This window comes from Cataglyphis hispanica, chromosome 15 (assembly GCF_021464435.1).
Source record: "Cataglyphis hispanica isolate Lineage 1 chromosome 15, ULB_Chis1_1.0, whole genome shotgun sequence".
Classification (NCBI taxonomy): Eukaryota; Metazoa; Arthropoda; class Insecta; order Hymenoptera; family Formicidae; genus Cataglyphis; species Cataglyphis hispanica.
In genome coordinates, this window is record NC_065968.1 from 5,120,953 (window position 1) to 5,146,682 (window position 25,730).

At 29.8% G+C, this 25,730-nt stretch overlaps 1 protein-coding gene across 11 annotated transcripts in view; it reads right to left on the reverse strand.

Moving 5' to 3' along the window:
- Window positions 1-23,243: 23,243 nt before the first annotated feature.
- LOC126855040 (protein abrupt) overlaps window positions 23,244-25,730 on the reverse strand; it is a 75,031-nt gene continuing 72,544 nt past the window's right edge. For 6 of the 11 annotated variants that reach the window (XM_050602359.1, XM_050602362.1, XM_050602361.1 and 3 more), the window contains one exon: window positions 23,244-25,365. In XM_050602359.1, the coding sequence (XP_050458316.1) occupies window positions 24,332-25,365 (1,034 nt within the window). In that variant the 3' untranslated portion in view covers window positions 23,244-24,331. The remainder of the gene's footprint in view (window positions 25,366-25,730) is intronic. The other 5 variants (XM_050602353.1, XM_050602352.1, XM_050602354.1 and 2 more) reach the window with 3 other exon arrangements.

Consider the following 25,730-nt stretch of genomic DNA (forward strand, 5'->3'; position numbering starts at 1 on the left):
TTAAAAAATGTAAAAAATAAATATAATAAATGCGCAAATAAATTCTCTCCCTCTCTCTCTCTCCCTCTCTCTCTCTCTCTCTCTTTCTCTATGTGAGTAAATTCATTAGAATTGGTCTCATTATAGAGAAATTTTATTATATATTATTGTATCTTTCTCTAACTTAAATAATTATTAACTTGCATGTCACGAATATGACTCAATCTCCCAACGCAAAGGGTTAAGTGGGTTAAAATTTGCATGTACGTAACGCACTATGCCTAGAAAGAAAAGACGCGTTTTATGAGTGACTTTATATCAACGGTACGTCGAAGGTTGCAAAGTGCATAAATTTTATAGGTGATTACTCATATATTTCCTGATAATTTTTATCATGTATGAGTTTCGTCATTTGGTATATATACGATTGTTTTTTTTTTCTTCTCTTATCTTTTACGGTGGCTTTTAGTGCAACAGAACAAAAGTAATAATTTTGCTAATATAAAAATGTACAAAATAATAAAATAGTGTTTTGCTTTCAGCCTACATTAACAGAAATTACATAACGTTAATAAACTAGAAATTTTTTTCTTCTTTAATTTATTATTTTTAGATTATTTTATTTGAAAAATACACATTAGATTATTTTTAATTCAAGATTGTGAAACTGAGAGAGAGACTATCAATTATGATAATATATCAACAGAGAAATGTATCACTTCTCCTTTTATATTAACAGTTAGTAATTTACCTTGTGTAGAAGGTACATGGAAACATATCAGCATATGGTGTTGAAGAAATCAATAAAAATGGCCATTAAATATTTAATAAAATCCTGCAATAGAAGAAAAAAAAACAATATTAGAATAAAAAAAATTTTTATATTTTATTATATATAAAACTTATACTCCGTCATTTCCGAAGAACACAGTAATATTGCATCAAGAAATCTATTTCGCCTTCAGTTGCTATCCTACCAATGCACCATCTCTGCCGATAATCAATTACTGACACATTTCTAAAACATAAAATAATTATTTTAAGAAATTATATATTACATATATTTAATTAAATAAACTAATAAATTAAACTAAACAATAACTCTGTGATTTGGTTATAAATAATATAAATAATATCTACAAACCGTTACTAATCATTTCATTATTCTTATTAATTGATAAAATTACATTTTACACAATTGTATTATTAGGACAATAACAATCTGCAGTTATATTCTATATAATTTTTATTAATTTTATAATGTTTCCTCTCTTTTCTACAATATAATTCATATATATATATATACAAAGATCTATTTAAAACACTACACTACCAGTACAATGTACTTTACCAAAATAACAATAGCTATAAAAACGGAGAATAAAATTTGGCTCCACAAAAAGCGGATATGCATAAAAATAAAGCATAAAGGATAAATTTTAGAAAGCACATGTATATGATAAAAGGACTGTTTTTATCAAGAATCTCAAAATTATTTCATTCGTATGTATGATTTTTCGTTATTAAAAATGAATTTTCTCATACTACTTAGTTACTCGTCTACGTCATACACATGTATACATATACGGTTTAACATAACATATACTATTTCCGTTTACAATATGATATAATAATCTAAATTTATTGTATACTCATCGGCGCTTAACATCTAAATATAATTATACATTTCTTTCTTTACTTATCAATTTCTGTGTATACATACGTAGTGCCCTTTATTAATGTATGCAAGGGGACAAAATAGGAACTGTGATCGCCTGATGTACCTTGTTCGTCCTTTGAACACCCAATTATGCCCCGTATTGTTATTTTTACGCTTTTACTATATGTGAATTCTCGTAACTATAATTTTAGAATTATCAAATCTTTTAATTTATTTCTATTATTGAGATATATAAAAATTTAAAAGAAGTTAAATCACATAGCATTTTATTATAAACTACATCTTTGTAGAAAATTGTAAAATCTTGAAAATAGTAAAAAAATGTTGTAAAGTAATACGTGTTATATTAATTATGAACTGTAAATAGTAGGAAAAGTTAATATAATTGCCACTTAATACCGGTGACATAAGAAATCTTATTATTATGTTAATACTTTTTGGTTGAAAGAGATAATATAAATACTCAAATATACATTTAAAAGATATGATAGAAAAAACGGATGAAGATGATATTATTTAATAGGCAGTCTATGTCTTCAATAAACATAAAATATTATCTTTTCAACATTTAATATAAAAATTAGATATGGAATTTGTCTATCGCGCAAACGGAGCTTTCATCGGCGAGTAAAACACTTGGACGAATACGTGGTGCAATTTGCGTACAAACAGGCCGCAAGAAGGCACCGAGCAACGCAACACACGAGCTCCCTAATCTTGGACAACAATTGTGAGAATGGTGACGTGCAAAAGAAAGACACACGTTACGAAATTTCATCGATCGCGATGATATTTATTACGGAGAAAGAGAAACTAATTGATTTTCTCCAAAATAAAACATATTACGTGGATTTTTGCGTCAATGAGAAAAATTGCTGCCATTTGTACAAGGCTTTGCCCGTTGACGCTTCTGACAATTCAGAATGATTTGTTGCCACCAAGGAAATGCTTGCTCGCGCTGTACGTAAAATGCGCCGAATCGATGGAAACGTCGCGCGCATCCGTATTAAAGCTGAGCTTTTCTCTCGTAGCGTCGGATAAAACTCTCGAATCCCGAATGTCGTTTTTGCTACGGCAATAAATTCACATTAGACATTACAGTCACTTATCAGTTATTCGTACGCGATTTACATTAACTGAAAAATTAGAGAAAAATAAAGAAAAGAAAAGCATAGAAATATTATTATTAGAATAATATAGAACTATTATTCATACAAAAATTTATGTGTCATGTAATCTTTTATTAAGCAAATTCAAAGTATATATTTATCTTGAACGTTGAGAAATATTTCGCGATAGTATTTACTTTAATTATTTTATTAATTTACACGTTTGAAATACATTGTTACGAATTAATTGTCTGCAAAAATGGCTTTCTTTTAGCTGTATCTTAATTTTGCACGCGCCAATTCTATCTTTCATTTATGTTGGTTAATCCACGACTAACTCAACATATATGTGTTGGACGTAATTAACAATATAAATATAATGTTACATATATCTACTTATAGCTATAAGATATATGATTTATATACCTTTTTTTTCCTTTAAATGTGAAGTATTTTATGGTATACATCAGTTTGACGCTATGCGTAGAGGGGAAGTGCCGAGTAATCTGTTTTTAGATTGTTTTTTTCTTCATAACGCCATGGCATTGATAAATTTTTAATGCTGACGAAAACATGTTGGCGCTTTCCATTCGCATCACCATTACTTTCCAAAGCGCTTAAATTTAATCGTATCTCTGAAAATTAGCAACCTCAGCATATTGGACATTTATTTTCATCGCTGATGAAGTCCAACGCAATTTTTTTCCCCATCTCTTCTTTTCTTATTCTTATTATTAGATATCAAATCTTGAATTGCACGCAATTTATGGAGATTCTACGAACAAAACATATTTTGAGCACAAGAATGTGCTATATTTTTCTGTTGCTATGTATATAATTCTATGTTAATTTTTGTACTTTGGTCGAGACTTCCGTATAAGACTTCGGTGAATCCCTGATTGTAATAAATACGAAGAGTTGCGAATCTCAACGCACACACAGCGCAGCTTAAAAAAATAATTGTAAACAAAAATTATTTATATATAATGTATAAGTATAATATGCAAATAATTTTTATAAAAAAATAGGAAAACAATAAACGGATTATTTTTTTTATCCATTATTAATATTGACATCTCCTTTCTTTTTTTTCTTCTCTCTTTTTCTCTCTTTCTTCTTTTCTCTCTGTAAATAAACTACAAATAAATTAATTAAAAAAAAATCATATATATATATATATATATGTATATACATATATATTAAAAAAAGTTTAAATAAAGTTACCTTTGCATATTGTGTATGTATTCGTTTTTTTTTAATAAGTTCCTATAAAGAAAAAAAAAAGTTTTATAATTCTTATAAAATTTGTTGTGAATTTGGAAAACGGAAACGCCCGCATAATAATACATGCAGAACGCAAGTAGAAAAGGAAATAAAATAAAGATAGAGAACACAAAAATAGACATTGCTCTCTCTCTCTCTCTCTTTCTATTCTTATTTTTTCCTAACATATTTATTTAAAATCGTAACATAAAGTGGCAAGTTAACTCAACATAATGCCTTACATATTAATAAGTTTTGATCGAGCTGCGCAGAACTTAACTAATAATAACGTAGTATAAAGAATACAATGAGAATGAGATATTTATCAAAGGTATTTATAAAAGGAAACAAGTACAATTTTTCGCGAGAAACATTTGACTTAAATATATGATATTTACAGATAGAAGACATAGAGAAGGTAAGAACGAAACAAAATTCCGGAAGAAATGAGAAACATACGATATGAAGGATAAACTGGCACGTTTGAGTATAATAAACCTAACGATAATAAACCTTATGTCTGTCTCTGTGAACAAAATCGCAGCAGAAAATCGATATCGATGGCAGAAGAAACAAAAAAAAGAATTCGATTTTCCAAACAAACAGTAACGTTCCTAACATTTTCCTCGACGAGACAGACGCTTTTCCTTACACGCTTTAAATTCGAATCAAAATTGCTAAAAATTAAAAAATGTAAGAGACGCAAGTTTGACAATAATAATTATACGAATAATAGTGATTACTCTTACAAGTAATAAAAAAAAACGCAACAAATACGCAACTAAGACAAAATAAAATAATATAATTCTTAACTAATTAATAATCTTATGTGTAATACATCCCATTAAAACGCGGTAGTTACTTATATAACTACCTATATAATAAAAAATAATATTGGAATCGGGAAAAGTCCTCTCCAACAAGCATTTCGAAAAAATCGCAATCAAATCATTACTTTTAAAATTAATTAGGAATAATTTTTATCTATTTCCTTCTATTTTTTCTTTTTATCTCTCATTCTTTTTTAATATTTATTCTATACTATAACATTTTTATATTTTATTCCTTTCGCCTTCTTTCTTTTACCTATCTGTTTCTTTCTTTCTCTCTTTCCATTTTTCCTATTTTCTTATGTTGTTTTGTGTACAATCAATATGCAAACTATATCGAAAACTAGGGAAACAATAATAAGTTGTATGGATTATTTTTAGGTAATACGATTATTAATATAGCGAATTTAGTCATCCACACAATTACACTAGCGTATATTGAAGGTTGATATATACATATAAAGTATCTAATTGCAATGGTATAATATGCAATATATAATTTACGAAAACTTTGATGATAAAATAACTATGTATATTTTGCTAAATAATGTGACAATATCAATAATGAGTTTTAATTCTTTAAATAATTATTGTATATTATCTTTTCATATTTAGATAAGTTTAGGCAAGTTTATATAACAAGCTTTAATATGCACTAGTATAGATGTAATGCGGATAACTGAATTTGCCAATAGTAAGCAAATCAATAATGTTCGACAGATAATGAGTTTGAATTATAGTAAAATCTACAATTGTAGTAAATAATAACAAGTATAATAATAAGTATAATAGAAATATAATGATATTTAGGATTTTACTAGAAAAAATTAAAATTTAGATTTGAATATTATATGTTAAATTTTCATATGACAAATATTTCATTTTACTTTGGAGTGCCGTTTTCTTATGGCTTCGCCCTATATAATTAAGCAATATTCATGATATAAATCATGATATTTGTTCGTTTCTGTCAAATTCTCTAAATAAAATATTAAATTGAATCGAAACTTTTTAATAGCGCACGATTCGGGGCTAAATATGAAAGTGAGGTTGACCCCTCTTTTTTTTCTCTCCCCTCTCCTCTCACTTTATTCCCAAATTTAGAGGCATAGCAGCATTGTTTCGCTCACCCGGGGGCGATATACGAAAATTACTTTTTAATATACTACCAAGAAACAGATATATACGTTATTGCGCGGTTGTACCACCACTCCTACTCCACTCTACTCACATACGTATGGTAGAGATTTTGCATTTCGCTATAACGAGGTTTCGATGTATAATTTCATGTTTAACGTTAAATAGATAAAAAAATTGCTCAAAATTACTAAATATAATCCTTGCAATACATCTTTGCTCTGCCGCAAAGTTCTAACGACGCTGAGTACGTCGAGATTGCATACTCATTATTTTCGCGATATATAGGATTGATTTTTATATATATGTATATATAACCGCGACACAATTTACAACATAAGTTAGTTATTTTGAAATCCTCATGTATTCTATTTCTAAAATGAGTGTAAGCATATATGTAGATCTTGTTATTACATAAATGCTTCTCTGCAGTTATGTCATTCGCAATACGTCACTTATAAATATCACTTATATTTATTACTTTTTAATATATATAATCTAATAAGCTATACGTATGGCGTCTATATGTCCTATCTGTATGTCCATCCGCATATATAAACCATTTGGATTGCCATTCGAGCGTATAATGTGTAGATGGATACGCAAATTTTATACGCACAATTTATTCTACTTAAATTTATTCACACATTCTCTCTCTTTCGCCTTTTTGCTCTCTCCAACGCACCTCATCATTCACGCGATCTCTTTGTTCTATATGAATTCAGCAATAAAAATCACTAACCGGTGTCACGATCTATGAAAAATTACCGTAAGTACAATGTATGTATTGCATTGCGATTTTGGAATTCAGCACTGTCAATCACAGAGCAGTCGAGCGTTTGGCAGTGTATCATCATGCATCTCGGAGCAAAATGTATACATGAATGTATGTATAGATATACACAGCAGGACGTGAAAGTGATAAGCCATCGTGAAAATATCTTAGCTAAATGTTTGCTATCATGTATATGTCAAACAGCATTATATAGTAATTACAAATATCATTCATAAAGAAATAAGACTTATTAACCCGCGCAGGTTATATATAAATATATAAATCTTATTTTTTATTTTTTTTTTTATGCAGCTCGATGCGATAAGGGGAAATCTTGGGAATCAGCGTGAGCGTTACTACTAAGAAATATATATATATATATGTGTGTGTGTGTATGTGTGTGTGTGTGTATAAGTTTAACTAGAAATGGGAAAATATCTATAGCAATAAATTAAAATTTTGGATAGTCAATATTGAGTGATTTGCTTATTTAATTAATGTCATCGTTATTTTATATCGACGTAATGTAAGAATAATATTGGACAATATGTAGTAAATAAATTTTTTTTATTTATTAAAAATATTTTAAAAAAATAATAATTTTACGTGTCGCGTAGTTAAAAGATTAATAATATAGTCAAAGAAAAAATTATATCGGCAACAATAGAAATTTCAAAATAGACTATGTACATCAAAAATGAAGATTTGATAATATAATGATTTGCCACATCTTGTCCAATAGATATCCAACTTTCCCATAATAAGTTATCGCGAATTTGAGGTAGTATGTTTCCATTTTTTCTTTCATAAAATATAATTAAGGCTGCGTGTCAAGTAAAAAATTGCTTCAATCGGAAAGATTTCCAATAATTCAGTTTTTTATGCTATAATTTAAGAAGATTGCTATTGTTTAATGCTGATGTATGCAATATTTGAAGATCAAAGAAAATGCTTGTTCAATTCTAGAAAAGTATTATGAAATATAATTGCCAAATATTAATATTTTGATATAATTTTACATGACGCCGAAGGATTATATAGTTAGTATACAGAAACAAATAAAACACAATATAATAAAATCTTGGTTAAGTGACAGAAATTACAATAATAACGATAAAATTGCAACAATAAACGCATATAAAGTATGAAGAGATCATTTGCTTGATTGCAATGTTTAGATAATTTGTGACAATTATAAAAAAAATCTAACAAAGCACAAATAGCAAATGGCAAATGCATAAATGGCTAAGTAACTAAACATAGAAAAATGAATTATGATAAAATTAGATTATATCAGGTACATATAATAAGAGGCATTCTTTCCATTTAAAAAATGATATTCTTTTATATCTATCGGATTATCACACAATTTTTCAATAGAAACCTGTTTGATCGCAGAAGCTTATAAATCACTAATTTTTTTGTTTGTTATTATTTTTTATTTATGCTTGCTCGACTGTTCCGTGTAAAGAGGCAATTCCTTAATCTATTATAAATCCATGAAAGCTATATTACTTCGCGCATGACTATGTGTAAAATATAGCGTGTATATATAATATATATATATGTATATCTTGTATATACTACACACACACACATTGAAAAGATGACTCACGGTTGATGGAAATTTTCATTATACAATATATCGTGTATGTGTGAGCATGATTATAGTATGTGAGAAAAACTGATATTTAATAATTATGGAGGTAGCTGTGGTGATTTCACAATTATTTCTTTCCTGCTGTAAATGCGCACGCGAAAATTCGTTTCAAAGTTTTTTCACAATGTAAAATAATTTTTAATTCTTGTAGAAGTATGTGTATTAAAAGCTGTGACTGTTTCTTAACTGTTTTTTATGTATGAAGTTTTTTAATAATCTGAACGCCATCAAGCATTACTTATATTCATATGCAAATTAAAACTTTTCTTTTACAAAATTAAATAAAAAAAAAAATTGTCTTATTCAATTAATTACATTCAATTAAAACTTAATTTTTTGACCATTACGCAGCATTATTTGATTGCACATTTAAGAGTGTCATTTGAGAGCATATTTATTTCAAATTAAAAATGTTGATTATACAACGCGTGTGAGTGGCTATCGATTTTAGTTGACATCATACATATATGTATAACAACATCATGCCAAAAACATAAAAAATATCTCATTTAACAAAAAAGTCGGCAAAAATTAAGATCTAATTTAATAATTTTTGAAAATGATTTTATATACCTATGTTGCGTGATAATATTTTAATTTTAATTTAGTTGTTGAAAGAAACGAAAGAGAATACGCTGCAGACAAATATGCTACAGAAAATATGCTAAAAACAAATATGTTACAGATCTGTTCTCTTAAATTACTCGCAAATTAATAAAATTATAAACAAATACAAGTGCCTGTATTACAAACGATTGTCACAATAATCTCGAAAACGGATTTACACGCGCGCCGAAACATACGGTATACATAAAATATATGTGTGTCTCGTCACTTGCTAATGTAAAATCTTGTAATAAACAAGAAACAAATAAACAAACGAAACAAAACAGAAGGCTGTAAGTCGCCTGCAAATCGAATTATAACGTAAAAATCACACCTTGCAGTATAATAATAATAGTAATCGTAGAATAATGTAGTAGTATGTAGTATAGTCATCACTATAAGTATAATATCACGGCCTGACTGCTTCAGATTTCCTGAGTTTATTATTATATTTATATGCATTATTACACATCGTGTCGGTTATTAAGTACCTGAGACGTCTCGCTCCCGGCCATGTGCACGTATTATATGCATTTGCGTGCATTCTTTGCCCGTCCTGTGGCTGCCTGCAGTACGGCACAACACATATAACGCTCAAAGCGCTTGTGACAAGATCAAGCCTCGGGTTCATCGATGCCCTCAACTTGTTTTATTCAAATATTTTGATAGTTGGAAAGCAGTTTCTGAAGGCAGTACAGGACGGTGTTGTGTCTCAATTGTATGCATGAACATCGCAATGTCTAATTACATCGTCTGGTCCTCGATTGACGATATCTTACTTAAGGAGAGAAAACGTGTGTGGTAGATGATAAAAATGACATAGTGATTGCTCACACCCTTTCGCGTGAATGATTAAAAAAAAAATGAACATAGTGATTGCTCACACCGTTTCGCGTGAATGGTTTTAATAAAAATGGACATAGTGATTGCTCACACCGTTTCGCGTGAATGGTTTTAATAAAAATGAACAAAGTGATTGCTCACACCGTTTCGCGACGATGATTCCAATAAAAGTGGACATAGTGATTGCTCACACCGTTTTGCGAGAACGATGCCGATATCAGCAATTGCTATTATTTTCGCAATAAATCGTTCTTATTCATTCTTTTTCTCCTTCTAATTTGTTTCTTTTTAAACTTTCTCATCTTTCATATTAAAGAAGTTATTTTCAATTTGGTCTAATGCTTGAACATAAAAACACACGACAATGAACTCTTATTGACGACATTTTAGAAAATTATTGTTGTTATGATGCCAAGAAATTTAATAACGATGTCTATGGAAAAAAAAAAAACTAAGTAAATGCGTGCTTTACTTTTTACAAAAAACTTCAACTTAGATTTTTGAAGAGCCATCTTCAAAAATATTTAATTAGATTAAGATTTATGTTGCAGCTTTTTTGTAAAAACCAGAGACAAGCCAATTCGATTAGAGATGCTCTGAAAATTTATGGATGGACATGAGTTACGATCTTTGTTCAAACATTAATGCGCGCGGATGTTGGCTCTCAGAAATTTCAAATGTCGCAGCAAAAACACTCTAGTTTCGCATTTGTATGTCATTGTATGTATTGTATCCGAGCCGGAATGAAGGGCGACGGCGGCCAGACAGTTCATAAAAGGTTCAACGCGTTTATAGCGTCGTTAAATCCGTCTTTAATAATCACCATGCGAACAGCCCAAGAACATTCGAGGCCGATTCGAGGGCTTTTACGAGCTTTCAATTCGCTCGCGTATTATCGCTGATTGCGAGCGTGAGACCGCGGTCGTTATTGATATCGCCGTTTTGCCGTGCGTTAACTACGTTCATGCTTTAACCTCCTACTTACGCGAGGATCCTGCCATGAGCTATTGCTATTCCTTGGAAGAGGCCGAAACGAGGCCTCTACGACGTTTTTACGCGCCACCGCGTTGGAAACGACCGATCCTTGAAAGCTATAGCGTGTAAGAGTCAGCTATTTGCATAACTATTGAATTACCATGACAGTCTGTAATTAAAAATTTATTCTGAGAATATATGTATGTATATATTATTACATACAAATATAGCTTATAATATAGATATATGCATATATATATATATATAAATATATAACATATATTTTTTTTAATTTGTCATAATGTAAATTACCTAACTATTTGCAATAATATTAATCATTTTTATAAATACAGTAAATTTTGAATAAATTTTATAATATTCATAATATTAAAAATTTACTGTATTTGTAAAAATGATTAATATTATTGCAAATAGTTAGGTAATTTACATTATGACCAATTAAAGAATCTTCGATAGCTCAGTTGGTAGAACAGTAGATTATAGTTGGCATAATTATTACATTATGACCAATTAAAGAATCTTCGATAGCTCAGTTGGTAGAACAGTAGATTATAGTTGGCATAATTATTACATTATGACCAATTAATAAATACGATTGCCGTATTAGTTTCATTTTGATCTCATAGATCAAATATTTTTCCACAGATCTTTTAATAAATATTTAACTATTTATAATAAATTCTATACAATGCGTGAACATTATTGATTTTTGATAAAAAATATAGAGACTTATTCATAATATATTTCATAAAATTCATGCAAAATTTACATATTTTTAATTACGTGCTTCCAAGGATCGATTTTATATATCTCTTGTGGGATTATAAATTCTCTCATGCAATATTTCATTCGCAGTAAGAGATTTATATTGATGGAAAATCAGTGATTTCTCTTACGTAACAATTGTAATAATTTTGCCGAGACATCAATAAGCGCCGGCCGGGCGCGTTATATAATTTACGCATACGATTGTCTCTAAAAACTATTGCAATACTGTAATTGGTGGTATTATTCGAAATGACTATTGCGGACTATGTTCAATGGATTTTTTATGGACTATGACAATATGGACTATGACAATATGAGGATTGACTTGGCAAAGGGGTTAAGAGAGGTTGGCAAGATCAAGTTGGGGATCTTCTGTGTAAAAATATATATATATGTATGTACATATCTGTATATATACATATAACTTCTTTTATATATAGATAATGTATAAATACTATTGTAGAAAACTATAATCGGAAGGGGAGAGAATAAAAGTGAGCTTACATCTCTTCATGTATAAATGAGACCGATCCTACCAACCTCTCGTTATTATAGATAAGTATATAGATTGTATATACATGCACAAGATGTTAAAGAAACAGTTTAAGACTTAGAGGGCAGACTCATTAAACTAAATAAAAAATTCTTAATCAATATATAGATCGAAAAATTAACTTTCTCAGAGGTAGAAAATATTTTTGGTATTATGAGTGACTTATTTGCATTTTTGCATTTTGCATATACTTTTATTTTCGCATAAAACGATTCCTTTTGCCATTCTATGTATAAAAATAATAAAATAAAATAATTAAAAAAATAAACATTGTGTGCGAAATAATCTAAATTTTATCGTCAAAATATGTTAGAACAGAATATTTCATCTTTATGATGAATTCTTTCATAAAATATTTATTTTGTTTGTTTCACTTTAATATCTTTAGATGCACAAAATGACTAAAAAGATATATTTATGTGAAAATAATTATATATATGAATCCACAGGTAATTTTTTGATCTATATTGTGTGATTAAGTTTTTTTTACTATATATATTCTGTCTAGCATTTATGAAAAATTTACGATAATGGAGAAGATGCAAAGTTTCGAAAAATTATAATCCCGAAATTTAAGATATGAGACATTGTCCCGAAAAGTCAGAATCCCGAAATTTAAGAAGATATTGTCCCGAAAAGTTATAAGACTGAAATTTGTACAAACTTATTTTGCGTGTATGAATTGTCGTTCTATTATCAAGGTTTGAAAAAAATGAGCAAAAATTATCGACGAGATCACTATTAATTATCAACGATGCGGCATTATGCGACAGATCCGTCATCGTCATTTGAACCCGTTTTCCGGCGCGCTTATTTATTTTAGCATCAAAAACTTTCTTTTTGTAATTATTCTATAACGTATAACTAAACAAGGATAAACATTAAGCATTGATCTTAATTCAAATTATCGACACTATTATAGGTTTGCAATGACACAAAATGATAGATTGCATTCTATTCGTGATTTCTGTCTTTCTTGTTTTTTCTCGATTTACGTAATTATAATACAGAAAAAAAATTATCGCAGCAAAAACCATAGCTATTATTCGATGTAAAGGCAACGTATTGCTACGTATAATCAATTATTTTATATTAGCAAAAAACTTGTTTTATTGAAAAACTTTACGGAGTAAATTTATTTATAGAAACGTGAATGTTTTGCTCATCCAGTCTGTAGATCAACTGCATGAATTAAAAGATTCATTTTTTATTTCATTTATCTATTTTTCATAGCACCATGTTAAAATTAAATAATTAAAAAAAATATATTTTTCTGTTGCAACAAAACACAGTAAAATAATTTCTTTTTTCAGATAATAAAATTATTCTTATCAAATGAATATAGTATAATTAACAAATTTTTTGCTGTCTGTTTTCAAATTTCGGGCGACTTTATTTTAAGTATCCGCGTTTCTTCCTTCCCCCTGACTTATTTCTTAATTTTATAATGCTTTTAAAATGCTTTCAATTCCGTGGATAAATTTGTACTTTGCGCACGATGACCTGCTTTCTTTCATAATAGAGAGCTTCAAGGCAAGAAATGGTATCTTTGTATCAATTAAATCTGGATGAATTATACTGATTAGATCTCTCTCTGAATCGTTATTATGTTTTTTCTTTCTTTTTTTTTCATGTCTGGAGACCATCAGCATATATTTGACGCACTCTGATTTCACGTGAAGAAATTATCTATAGACATGATTATCCGTCTACAAAATAAAAACGTAAAATATTTTTTATATCTAGAATTATAATTACCGCGTGTTTTTATATCCTCCCCTGTTCGCAGCTCGATAGATAGCGAATTGTGGACGAGTTTGACACACAAGTGAGCGCTATAAAAAAATATAATGCCTGACAACAAATGCCCGTAGTAAAATATCAAATATCGGACACGCTTTTTTAGAATAGCACGGCGCGGCCAATAAATACGCACGATTTTATCACGTATTCCACTGTTCCATTCTTTTAAATTTTTGCACGCGTGCATCGTATACAAATGTCACGATCGTATACAATTGCATTCGTATACACATGTACAATGTTAAAACATTTCAAAATTTTTAATGTCTTAAACACGCGAGCAATATATAACATTCATTTTGCTAGCCTTTTACTGACATAAATGTTTAACAATCTTTAAGTTGCCGATAATGAAGTTGTTAAGTTAGCTTAAAATGTTATATGTTACATGTTACGTATCAAGTAATTTAAAAATTATTATACTTTTTCTCCTATTTAATAAAGATATCAACTAATTTTACGATACGCTTCTAAATAGTTAACATCATTTCGAACTCTCTCTCATTCCTTCGAATCACCCCCTCTACTATCTAGCGCACTGAGGAGTAGCCGCGTATTTTTGCCATCGCGTTTAATTGTCAATTCTGAAATCTTTCTTTTGTGTTTGCTATCTTTTATGTGATGCGGTCTTTCGTATCTGGCACCCAATACGATTTTCTTTGTAATTTCTATTATCGAGATTGCAGAATCGATAATTACGAGATGCATCGAAGGTGGGCAATAAAGAACCATCTGTCAATCAATGTCATTAATAATAGTTAAAATGAATTAATGGTCACAAATTGACAATGTGTTTAATTTCTTTTGTGCAATTTCTTGCAAGTTTGATGTTAATTGTAATTGTTCCAAAGCATTATTTTTTTCGCGCTCTTCCACTTTTTCTCTCAATTATTTTTCTTTTTAACGGAGATTTACTTAATATAATCACGTTTAACTCCTCTAAAGAGTCAACCAACTTGCCACAATATAAGCACCATTTTCATTAAATAAATCCACTAATATCATATTCGAGCCATAGTTCACCGTCATTGCTTTCTTCAAAATTTTTTGCATACAGTGTTTTGGCGTCCTACAATCAACTACGACAAATCTAACTTAAATATCTAACGAAACTAATTCGAAATATACTTCGAATATTATATGTATATCTATAATCTAGAAGACTTGTACGGATAACATAGACTTGTACTGTATAATGTATATATACTATTATCTAACTTTAATATCTAATTTTATCTAAGCTGACACCAGAAGGTCGATTATGTACTTTTTCCTTAGGGCAGAAACGTGAAAAGTGAAAAGTTCCACGTGAACTCTATGATTTCGCTCAATCATATAACTTTTTCAATCGTGGAAATGTGAAACTTTCACGTGAACTTTTTCGCCATGAAACTTGGTGGCAAAAAGGTAGAAATTTTGGAAATTATTAGATATACTTCGGAATAAGAATAAATGGTACATTCTTGTAGTACTGCATTGACAGAAGAAAGGTTCGCCGTGTATGCAATGCTGTACTAATAACAATAATCCCCCTTAGCTATAAAGCCTAGAAGCTATATTTAATGATTTCACTTTGCGCGCATTCAAGCTACATACATAATCGCTATGCGTGGAAAGTTTCACGTGAAATCTGGATGAGTAAAAAATAAAAAGTGAAAAGTTTTACGTAATATTTCATGATCGACCACCAAATTATGCGCGCATTTACCATTCGTAATTCGTAGTAATTTATGGAAACCTGTGGTTCATTACTATCGGATTTCTTTTTTTTTTTGAACGGAGAGATAAGATTTCATCATAAGATTTTCTTGGCCTTCGACAGTAAGAGTCTTCTGCACTATTCGCAACTCATGATCTATTATTCGCGATTGTTATTTCACATTAAAAAAAGCGTCATAAAGTGTAATAAAATAACGTTTTATACGGTGAAAGCTTTGTTAGACAATTTATAATTTATGATAAAATTTAAAATAGAATTCTATTTATAATTTTATGCATCAATATGTTTTAATGTATCCTGATATTTTGATTTATATGTGTTCAAGTGCGTTTTCTGCATTACACATAAAATGTATACATAGAATTCTGCTTTGAATTTGTCGCAAATTATAAACTCTGTCAAAAAATCTTCATGAAATTTATCATTAAAGAAATATAATAATACATATTATATGTGAATGAAACATGTAATCATATCATATTATGCATGTATTTGTGATACGTGATGCATTATTTGCAATTTGTGTATTTGTGAATAATGTAGAAAGAAAATTTGTCAAATTCGCATTCGACGTGACCCGTCATTCGCGCTGATTCGACGGCGAAGCAATTTTTCAACGAAATTAAAGGATTCAATTGTAATTGAGTATACTGATATATTGTCAACATTTAGAACCAATTTCAAACGATTTTTGTGATGATTAAAATTTTTCTTTAAATCTTAATATATAATTATATTATACATATGTAGATCTTTTCTTTTTTTTAATGGGCCGTAATGAACAAACAGTTCCGTGGGAAGTTCTTCTTTATCGGGGACAATCCTTCTTTAAATATAAAAATCTACCAAAGTTATTTACATCAAAAATTTACTTTACACAAAACGTAAGCCTAATGAATTAAAATTTTAATATAATTATAATGGTATGAGTTATTATATTATTATTCGTATTATTATTTGTTTTGAATGTCACACAATAATAATAACTCCTTGTATTAATTACTTTTTTATGCCATTCTAAATATGAATGTAATTTCCAGTGCGCACTGATGCATCCAGCCAAATTTGCTATTAGACAAATTCAGTTACGACATAATCGTTTTTCGTTAATTTCTCTGTACATCGGTCATTCTCGTATTTTAGAAATCTCTGCGGTGGATTAAATTTATCATTAGGAATGATGTAATCGATCAGACAAACAAATCCGCTTTTCAATATCTAATCGTTTCTCATCACAGTATAATCTTAACTATTTTAATGTCACTTATTATCGTAAGAATACGCCCAAAAAATGTTAAGCAGCACGATTACTGTTTTATGTCAAAAAGTGCCAAGCAGTGTAATCGCATTTTTTTATGTTTATGACAAACATAAGAAACACTTGTAACTTCTTTGATTTTTTAATGTTTAATATTCTAACAGTCAATTAGTTTCTGAAAATCAATTATATCTACTAAGGGAATATGATGGCATTTTTCGATAACGGAAACAATCGTGATCTGGCACTCAAATAATTAATATAGTGTCAAATAATAAGTACAGTCTATTCCTGAATTTTCTGCTATTATCGGCACTTGATAGAATTTGAACTAGAATTTGCAAAATGAACTAGCGTGATTCATTGAATGCTCAATTTAATCTTTTTTTGTCCGCAGTATTTCTTGTTCCTTCTTTGTTGAACTCTAAGCTTGTTTGCAATTATTCAATTATAACACCCATAAAATTAAAGGGTGTATATTATTATTATTATTATTATTATTATTATTATTTGCTCCAACAGTTTAACAATTTAAAAATTATAGACGTACGATTTGCTTTAACATATAATGTTTTAATTTATCTGCTGCTAAACCTAATATTAATTTTTAGTTTATCCAACGTATGTGATCTGTTTGCGCTCTTTTTATTAATCCAATATATTTTTTTCAGCTTTCTTATTTACATACTATATTATTGATACTCCCAACTCTCCGATGTACGTCTACTCTCCTTTTTTATTGAAAAATTTTTTATTTAGATTCATTCATTCTCTTTCTTCTATTTTATTTACTAGTAGTTTCCTTCTCTGTTCATCACCTTATCTATTGATCTTGTTTCTCTAACTTTTCCATCTTCTTCTCTTATTGTTCCCCCTTCGTTTCTTGCATTGTAATCTCCATCAAGTATCCTTCTTCTTCCTCTTTGTATTGTTGCAATCGTTACGTTTCTGTGCCATGATGTTATGCTGCTCATTGCGGTGAAAAATGAAAATGATCTCCGGAATGACAATTATATTTTGACTAATTAGATAGAATATATTAGAATTGAGTCAGCTGTCAAGTCGTTCGGACATGTTACAGCTCTGTTCTTTTAAACTATTTCTTACTGCTTCTTGTGTAATTTTATCTTATAATTAAGTTTCTTAAGTGTTCCTTAAGTGAGTTTTTCTCTTTCTGAAAATGTTGGTGGTGTGCACTTCCGGTGTGCGTTTTCAATTAATAGATATCGATTTGCGAACGTAACATTTTGGATATTTATTAGCACTGCCTCCCCCTCCCCTCTCCTCTTCAACGCACTGATGTGCGTTCAGCTAAAGATCGGCGATGATCTATAGATTTTACTCAATAATAACTCCTTTTTTTATGTTTAATTTTAAAATGTCGCTAGTAGATAAATTAATAGACAAGTGTGAGAAGTGATAGAACAATCAAACAATAAATTGCCAGTTTGGTCGTACAAACACTTGTCTAATAACTCCTTTATTAAGCGTTATAGAAAAAAATGGTACAGGACTTTTCTCCTCAGTTTTACCTACTCTATCTGCACACGACGGGTGATGCGATTGATTCCAAACACCTTATATATGTCTATATACATAAATATCTTATTGATGTGGTTACTAGGACGCGATAATCCACTGTTACGTATCGCTCATATATAACCATTCATTTGTAGAGCGCTTCAAAATTTCGTCGCGTAGCAACTGCATATTTTTGGGCTATCTCTTTTCACCACACACTTATATTTACACAAATTGGTTTATCTTTCTTAATTAATTTTTTAATAATTGTTATGAAAATCTTAAAACATCTTCTCAGTTTCATCTGCTCTACTTGCACACGACTGATGCGATTATTATCGTACACTCCGTATATATACATACATTTTTTTCTTTTTTATAATTTTTTTAGATATATTTACATTTGTTAAAATTATATTCATTTCGTCACAGATCATACATTACTTTTGTTTGTATATATTTCTGCATTATGCAAATGCTAATTAATGTATATAAATTGTAATATATTTTTTCTAATTTTATTATTATTTTTTTCATAAAAAAATTTTATGTTTCCAATCAAATTAATTTTTATACATAGAATAGTATGAGCCAAGATTAAATCGATCGATTCTGCTGATATCAATGACTGTTGAGCAACTTAGCTCTACAATAGAGTTTAGCTTCTAATTCTAAATCTTCTTCTCTAATTTCTGATTTTACTAAAGCTGGTCAAATCATTAAAATTTTCTTCGATATATCGCTATATAATGTACTTTCTGAAGGTGTACTGATGCTAAGCACGGCTAACTAACTAATACTTATTATTAATATTAATTATCTAATGCTTTAATTACTTATCCTTATATTGTAAATTTTTATATGAATAATCACCAATGCGCATTAATGCATCCAATCGAATTCGTTATAACTAACTTTAATATAATTTTTATTTACATATACACTATAGATACACTTTCAATCTATCCATTTATAAATGACTGCCCTTGTTTCACATGCCACCATAGCCATGTTAGCAGTCTATAGATATAATATATAAAAGATTTTTTTACATATAAACAAATTGATGTACAACAAGCTTTAGAGTTCACATTAATGGAACAACGGACTAGCGCATTCTCAAACAAATTCACATTATTTGAAGTTTTACACATATATTAGCAAATAGTTTCTAATTTCCTTCTGTTATTTATACACGAATAATAATTTTTATTACAAATTAGCAAATCAAGTTGCAAAAATTTGCTCGGTAACTCTTTTATGTGCAGCCCAAATTTTTTTATATGATTTTTATTACTATTTATAACTTGACTTTTTAGATTTATATTTGCTTTCCCGGTTTCTTCTTATTTATCAAATTTAATGATGTGCAATAATTTCCTAGCTCTTCGTGCAATTTCCCATGACGATGCTTTTTATGACGGTTAATTTCTCCGCGCGGAATTTATAAATTTCTCAAACTGTTTTATATTTCGGTTATATTACAACTCCTGACATTGATCGGGCGGTTTCTTTTTTTCCACTATAATTTTATCACGAACGTTTTTACGTGATTCTTTTATTTCAACTTTAATTTTAGTCGCAAATTCTGGAGAAAACTGTAATATATTTAACCTTGTTATGACAAACTGTCCATTAGCAGTACTAAATAATTTTGAAACATATTTTATATTTTGACTGACTACCACTGCCAATATTTTATGCTTTATTTCGTTACACAGGATTTAATCGAGAACCGAAATATCTGTCGTCTTACATCATTCCTTAGATACACGATTTGTGTACCTTTGTTGCAATTCACGATTTACATATTTTTTTAATTATGCGTTAATTATGAAACTCGTATTTAAGTCTAATTAATGTCTCACAAAGTATAAATTTATGTGTTAGTATATGCTTTCAACCGAATTTTGCTTGTTTTTTACGTTTTATTTTTATGTTTTATATATAGTTTTTACCCTGAATGAAGGATCACGCAGCTAATTGTGTATTAATTGAACTATAGGACACACAAATGTATAAAATATAATTTTTCTCTTCTTCTCGTTTGTTTTCTTCTATAAGAGAGCATTTCAGTATAGTATCTTTGTTCTTTTCTCAAAATCCTCAAAGAAATCGATTGTCGATGGCCAAAAAATGCAGAAGTAATTTCAGTTACAAATATATAGCACTACGTAAACCGTGCTTATATTCTCAGTGAGAGCTCATCGAAAAGAAATCAGTTAATGACTGATAATTGATTTTTTATGAATTTCTTACAGAAATTATCAATTATCTGATTTACATCAGAAAATAAACTCTCTCAAAGGAATCAATTATCATATGATAATGAAATCAATGATTTGAGTTATAAATATAGCACTGCAAACAGTGAAATATTGAAAAGAATCAGTTAATGGTAATAGCTGATTTTTTAGTAAAATCTATTATCATATATATATAAACTTATGATGTTATAAATGTTTGTATAGAACTATGATGTGCACTAGTGCGCTCTATATATTCAACCAATAATCGGTCAAATAATTAGCCGCGAAAATGATAAAAAGTTTAGACACGGTATCTTTAGTTATCTAAAGAAGGAAGGCGCCTATTTTTCAACACTTTTCGATCGTAAATTTAATTCGCGCTACATATCTTCACATATTACTAAGTTTTACTTGTTTTCTCTCTCTCTTCCTCTCTTTCTCTTTCTTATAATATAATATACCTACTCTATCATATATGTAACTTATAATCTACGTCGTGAATCAGAGCTTATTAATAGGTATATTAGTAGGAACGTAATTAGTAGGAAAGATTTTGCAAATAATTACCGCGTTGCATTATGCGCGTTCGTAGGCAAGTTTTTCGATCGTTCCTACGTCTCGAAAAAAATAAAAATTTTCGCCGTACTAGAAAAAACATTGTACACGCGCGCAAACAATGACAAATCAAATACGTATTCCTAATTTTTCTTTTCTTCTTTAAAGACAATTAATATATCCACTATTAACCGTATTTGGCTCTATCATCGTTTCTCTTTTTAATATTATCTTTATTGTTATTATTATTATTATTATTATTATTATTATTGTAATATTTTTATTCTCTTGCAGAAAGCATCTAAAGACGTTTAAAATTCAAGATGCTTAAATGTGGTGTTCTCTCGTCACGAGATTGCGGAATAAATTTAATCTCTTCTCACACTGGTTTGCCACCGATATTAACCTACTCTGTCTTTCGTACAATTGTGATTTCAAAGATGTAGCGAAAGGCTACATTATTTCTAATATTGACGTATGTTATATTTGTTCCTGGTATTGACAGGAGCAGTCAATATTCTGAACTTAAGTACTATGTCATGGCAAGCCCTAAAATATCTTTTCCCAAACAGCGTATTGAATACAGTAGATGATAGAGCGAAAAAGGAACATCCCACTTAAAAAAAATTTTTGAAAAATCAAAATGGGAATTCAATGCAGATTAATTTCATATTTTTCTAATTTTTTCTTTTCTCCAAAGATAATTAATTAATATATGCACTATCAACCGCGATTTTGACTCTGTTAATCCTCTCTTTTTTATTTTTATGGCTATTGCTTATTATTATTATTATTATTGTTTTTATTCTGTTTTTCCAAATCATTAAAAACGGAAAATAAATAATAAATTGTCAATTGCAATTAATCAAATTTAATCGTTATCTTAAACTGTTCCGTCTAACAAAATCGCTTTGATTAAGAGAATTATAGAGAAATTTAGAAGCGAATTCGCAGAAAGTTGCACAGTTTATATGTATAGCACATTGTATCAGCCAATTGTACATACCTCTGTACATATTTAGTGTTTTCCAATATTAGTTCCCACGATCTTTTTTAAAGAATAATGACGACACACGAAGTTATTCGTGCCTATCCGCTCGAGCTTCGCCGTACGAATGACAAGGCGCCGCGCGAATGACACAAGACGATGCGTGTAAACAATAACACGTAATAACATGTCGCAGAAACAAATCCCAAATACCATACAACAGTTAGTTTTTTATCATTACAAAATATTAAACAGAAGGAATTAAAGAAATTTGCTTATAATATTTCATATTTCTTGAATTTCAAAGTAATTATTAATAAAGAGATTGTATTAAAATTATAATTTTTACTTTTAATATGTATAACTAGACACTATTTATGCAAATAATTTTAAGTACCTTGAAATTGATATAACTCGTCAATGGTTGGTTTTCGGAACTATATTTAATTTCTTATTTTTTGATCTGAGTGAAGAATATAATGTTAATGTTTGGCCGAATTTGGGATATTCTGTATAGGACATACTATATATAATATATATTATATACTATATATTATGTATATACATATACTATATACCAATATAATATATTATATACCAATATAATATAGAAATTATGAATTAATAATCGAGAATAAAATAATAAAAATTCTAAAAGCATGTTTACTATTATGTAATGTACCGTATCAAGTGCACAAATTTGGAAAAATATAATTGATTAGCACATTAAATTTTTTTATTTATAAATTATTATAGCTTTAACGTATTTTGATATTTAAATTTCTGTCGATGAATAAACTCAAAAATTTGTTATCAACTGATGTCACATGAGCCATCATTTGAACCATCATATGTAATAAACATATTAATAATAATATTATATTTAATATTGTATTATAATAATATTATATTTAATATAGTATTCAGTTTTACTCGGCAACGTGTTTGTCGTTAATTTGTATAGGTTTCTTTCTAATTTGCAAAATTTTTTTTAAATTATTATAATTTTTTATCGTAAATCTTTTATGAATTTTAGGGATTTATCCATTAAAACTGTTTATAATTTGATTTTTTGACTGCACTTTCTTTGTTGCATTTTTTAGGTGAATTGAAATCGCAATCTGCGCTAAATATTAATATTAATAATAATATTCCGTTCCTAATAATATTGCGGATCATATGAGTTGAATTTTGTAAAAGACCAATGGTTTTTTTAGAACATGTTAAATTGTGCATGCATTAATTAAAAAAATATTGCATATTTATTCGACAATAAGTCCACATGAGAACGAAGACCTTATTTAACGTCTCCAGTTTTTAACGCTTCAAAAATCAAAAAGATTTTAAATTAGTTAAATACTCTGAAGATTAACATAATTCAGCATTAATAGCAAATCAGTTGCTTCGTCGTCAATTTCGATATTTAAATTGTAAGCATGGCATTGAAGCTGCTTCCAATTGTCGTTTAGCATGGATCCTACTTCATATTCTCTCTTTCTACTGAGATTCATCTTTGCCTGCTCTATCATCTATCGTCCTATCATATGCGTTGAGGTAGATGGTTGGAATATTTGTGGGATATATATATATATATATATATATATGTGTGTGTGTGTGTGTGTGTGTGTGTGTGTTTGCACATAAATGGTGTGCATATGCATATGTATACATACGCATATATTTGCCTTTATAATTCTAATCGGATACGATTAACAATCTCGTTCGCGCGCCGTCTATAAAATCGACGTCAAAATAATCGAGATACTTGCTTTTTCACTTCCTCTGCAAAAGCATTCGATATAAGCACTTATAAGCACGATATAACACTTTTGTGACTCTCTCCGCGCGATAATAACAAACAGAAATAAAACATCGATAGAATTCGATGAATGATCTTCTGTCGCGCGTTTCTACTTCCCTTCTCTTCAGCAACGAGATCGCGCTCAGGCAGTTCACGCTGCCGTAGCTGAACAGTCATCACGAATGACTTCTGATATTGCCCTGAGTTATACCATGGTTGTAACAGATAACGAGAAACTATTCAGATTTGATTACTACCGGTTCCTCGTTCTCACTGTACTCCTCCTCTTCCTCATCGTCCTCTCCTCCCGACATCACTCCCTCGTCCGCGAGTCCGGCATGTCTGTCATGCATTGTCTCCTCTCTATCCTCGTGAATAATTCCAGATCCTCGTTCCTCTCTACCGATTATAGGATAAGGATCTTCCAGGCTACGGCCACTGTGCTCCTCTATGACGTTCATTTGCGTCTTGGCGGAGCCAAGCTCTTTTGCCATTCGACTCATACGAATCGCATGCTCTGTTGGAATCAACCCTATTGACGATAGATCCGAGTTTTCTGCGATAAGCTGCAAGTAAGTATTTAGAAGCGCCGAGCCAGCAATCGCGCTAGTATTATGACCCGTATGTTGACCAGACGAATGTAATGGCGCCATGTTTGGTTCGCGACTATCGTGCATCGTATCGAGAGATTTAGCGGCGATCGCCGCTGTTGTTGTTGAATTCTTCCCGTTGCTGTTACTATTACTGCCGCCGCTTACCCTGGTGATCACACTGGCGATAGAATTAGGTTTTATCGTCGGACTGTTAAGCTTGAAGGCGAGAGGTAAAGTGAGATCTTCGGGATCATCGCCGCCGCAGATGCTGCTACCAGCCTCGGATGGAGCGCCTCCGCGAGGTAGTTCCAGTCTCATGTCACTTCTCCTCGACGCTGTTGGACTGGCCCGAGCACGAAGTTCAGCCGGACTCACTTTGACCCCAGCCTTCGCCAGCAACCGGGACGCCAATTCGGGATCGAATTGACTAGGCATCTGCAAGACTGGAAGATCCTTTGTGCTGATGCCACGATGTTGCCTCGACATGTGTGAATGCAGAGAATTCCGAGATTTCGCTACTGTACCGCATAGGACGCATCGATAACCCGGACAGACTGTATGCTTGTCTTCTAAATGAGTCCGCAACGTATGTGCCGAGCGATACATCTTTCCGCATTTCGGACAAGGTCTAGGGTCCGTGGCACGTACTCGTATCAGCTCCGCACCTCGTCGACTGACTGAAAATAAATGATAAATAAATATGTGAAAAAAATGTGTTTAATTTAAATATTAATACTGGGATTAAATGTATAGCTCTTTAGTATCTTACATATTTCACTATTTTATATTACTCTCTTTTTTAATTACTTATAAAAAAAATTTTATTAAAAACTTATTCATTTTGAAAAATCTGTTTGAAGTTTTTTTTTTTAATTTAGCCTTTAAATATTAAAGTGTAATAAATTATATTTAAAATCGTTCATTTATTTTTATTTACATTCATTTATTCTTTATATAAAATGAATTGTATACTTGACCTATATATGGTAGTCGTATTAAGCCGTAATATATTATTACAACTTGATTAACATTAGTAATCAAA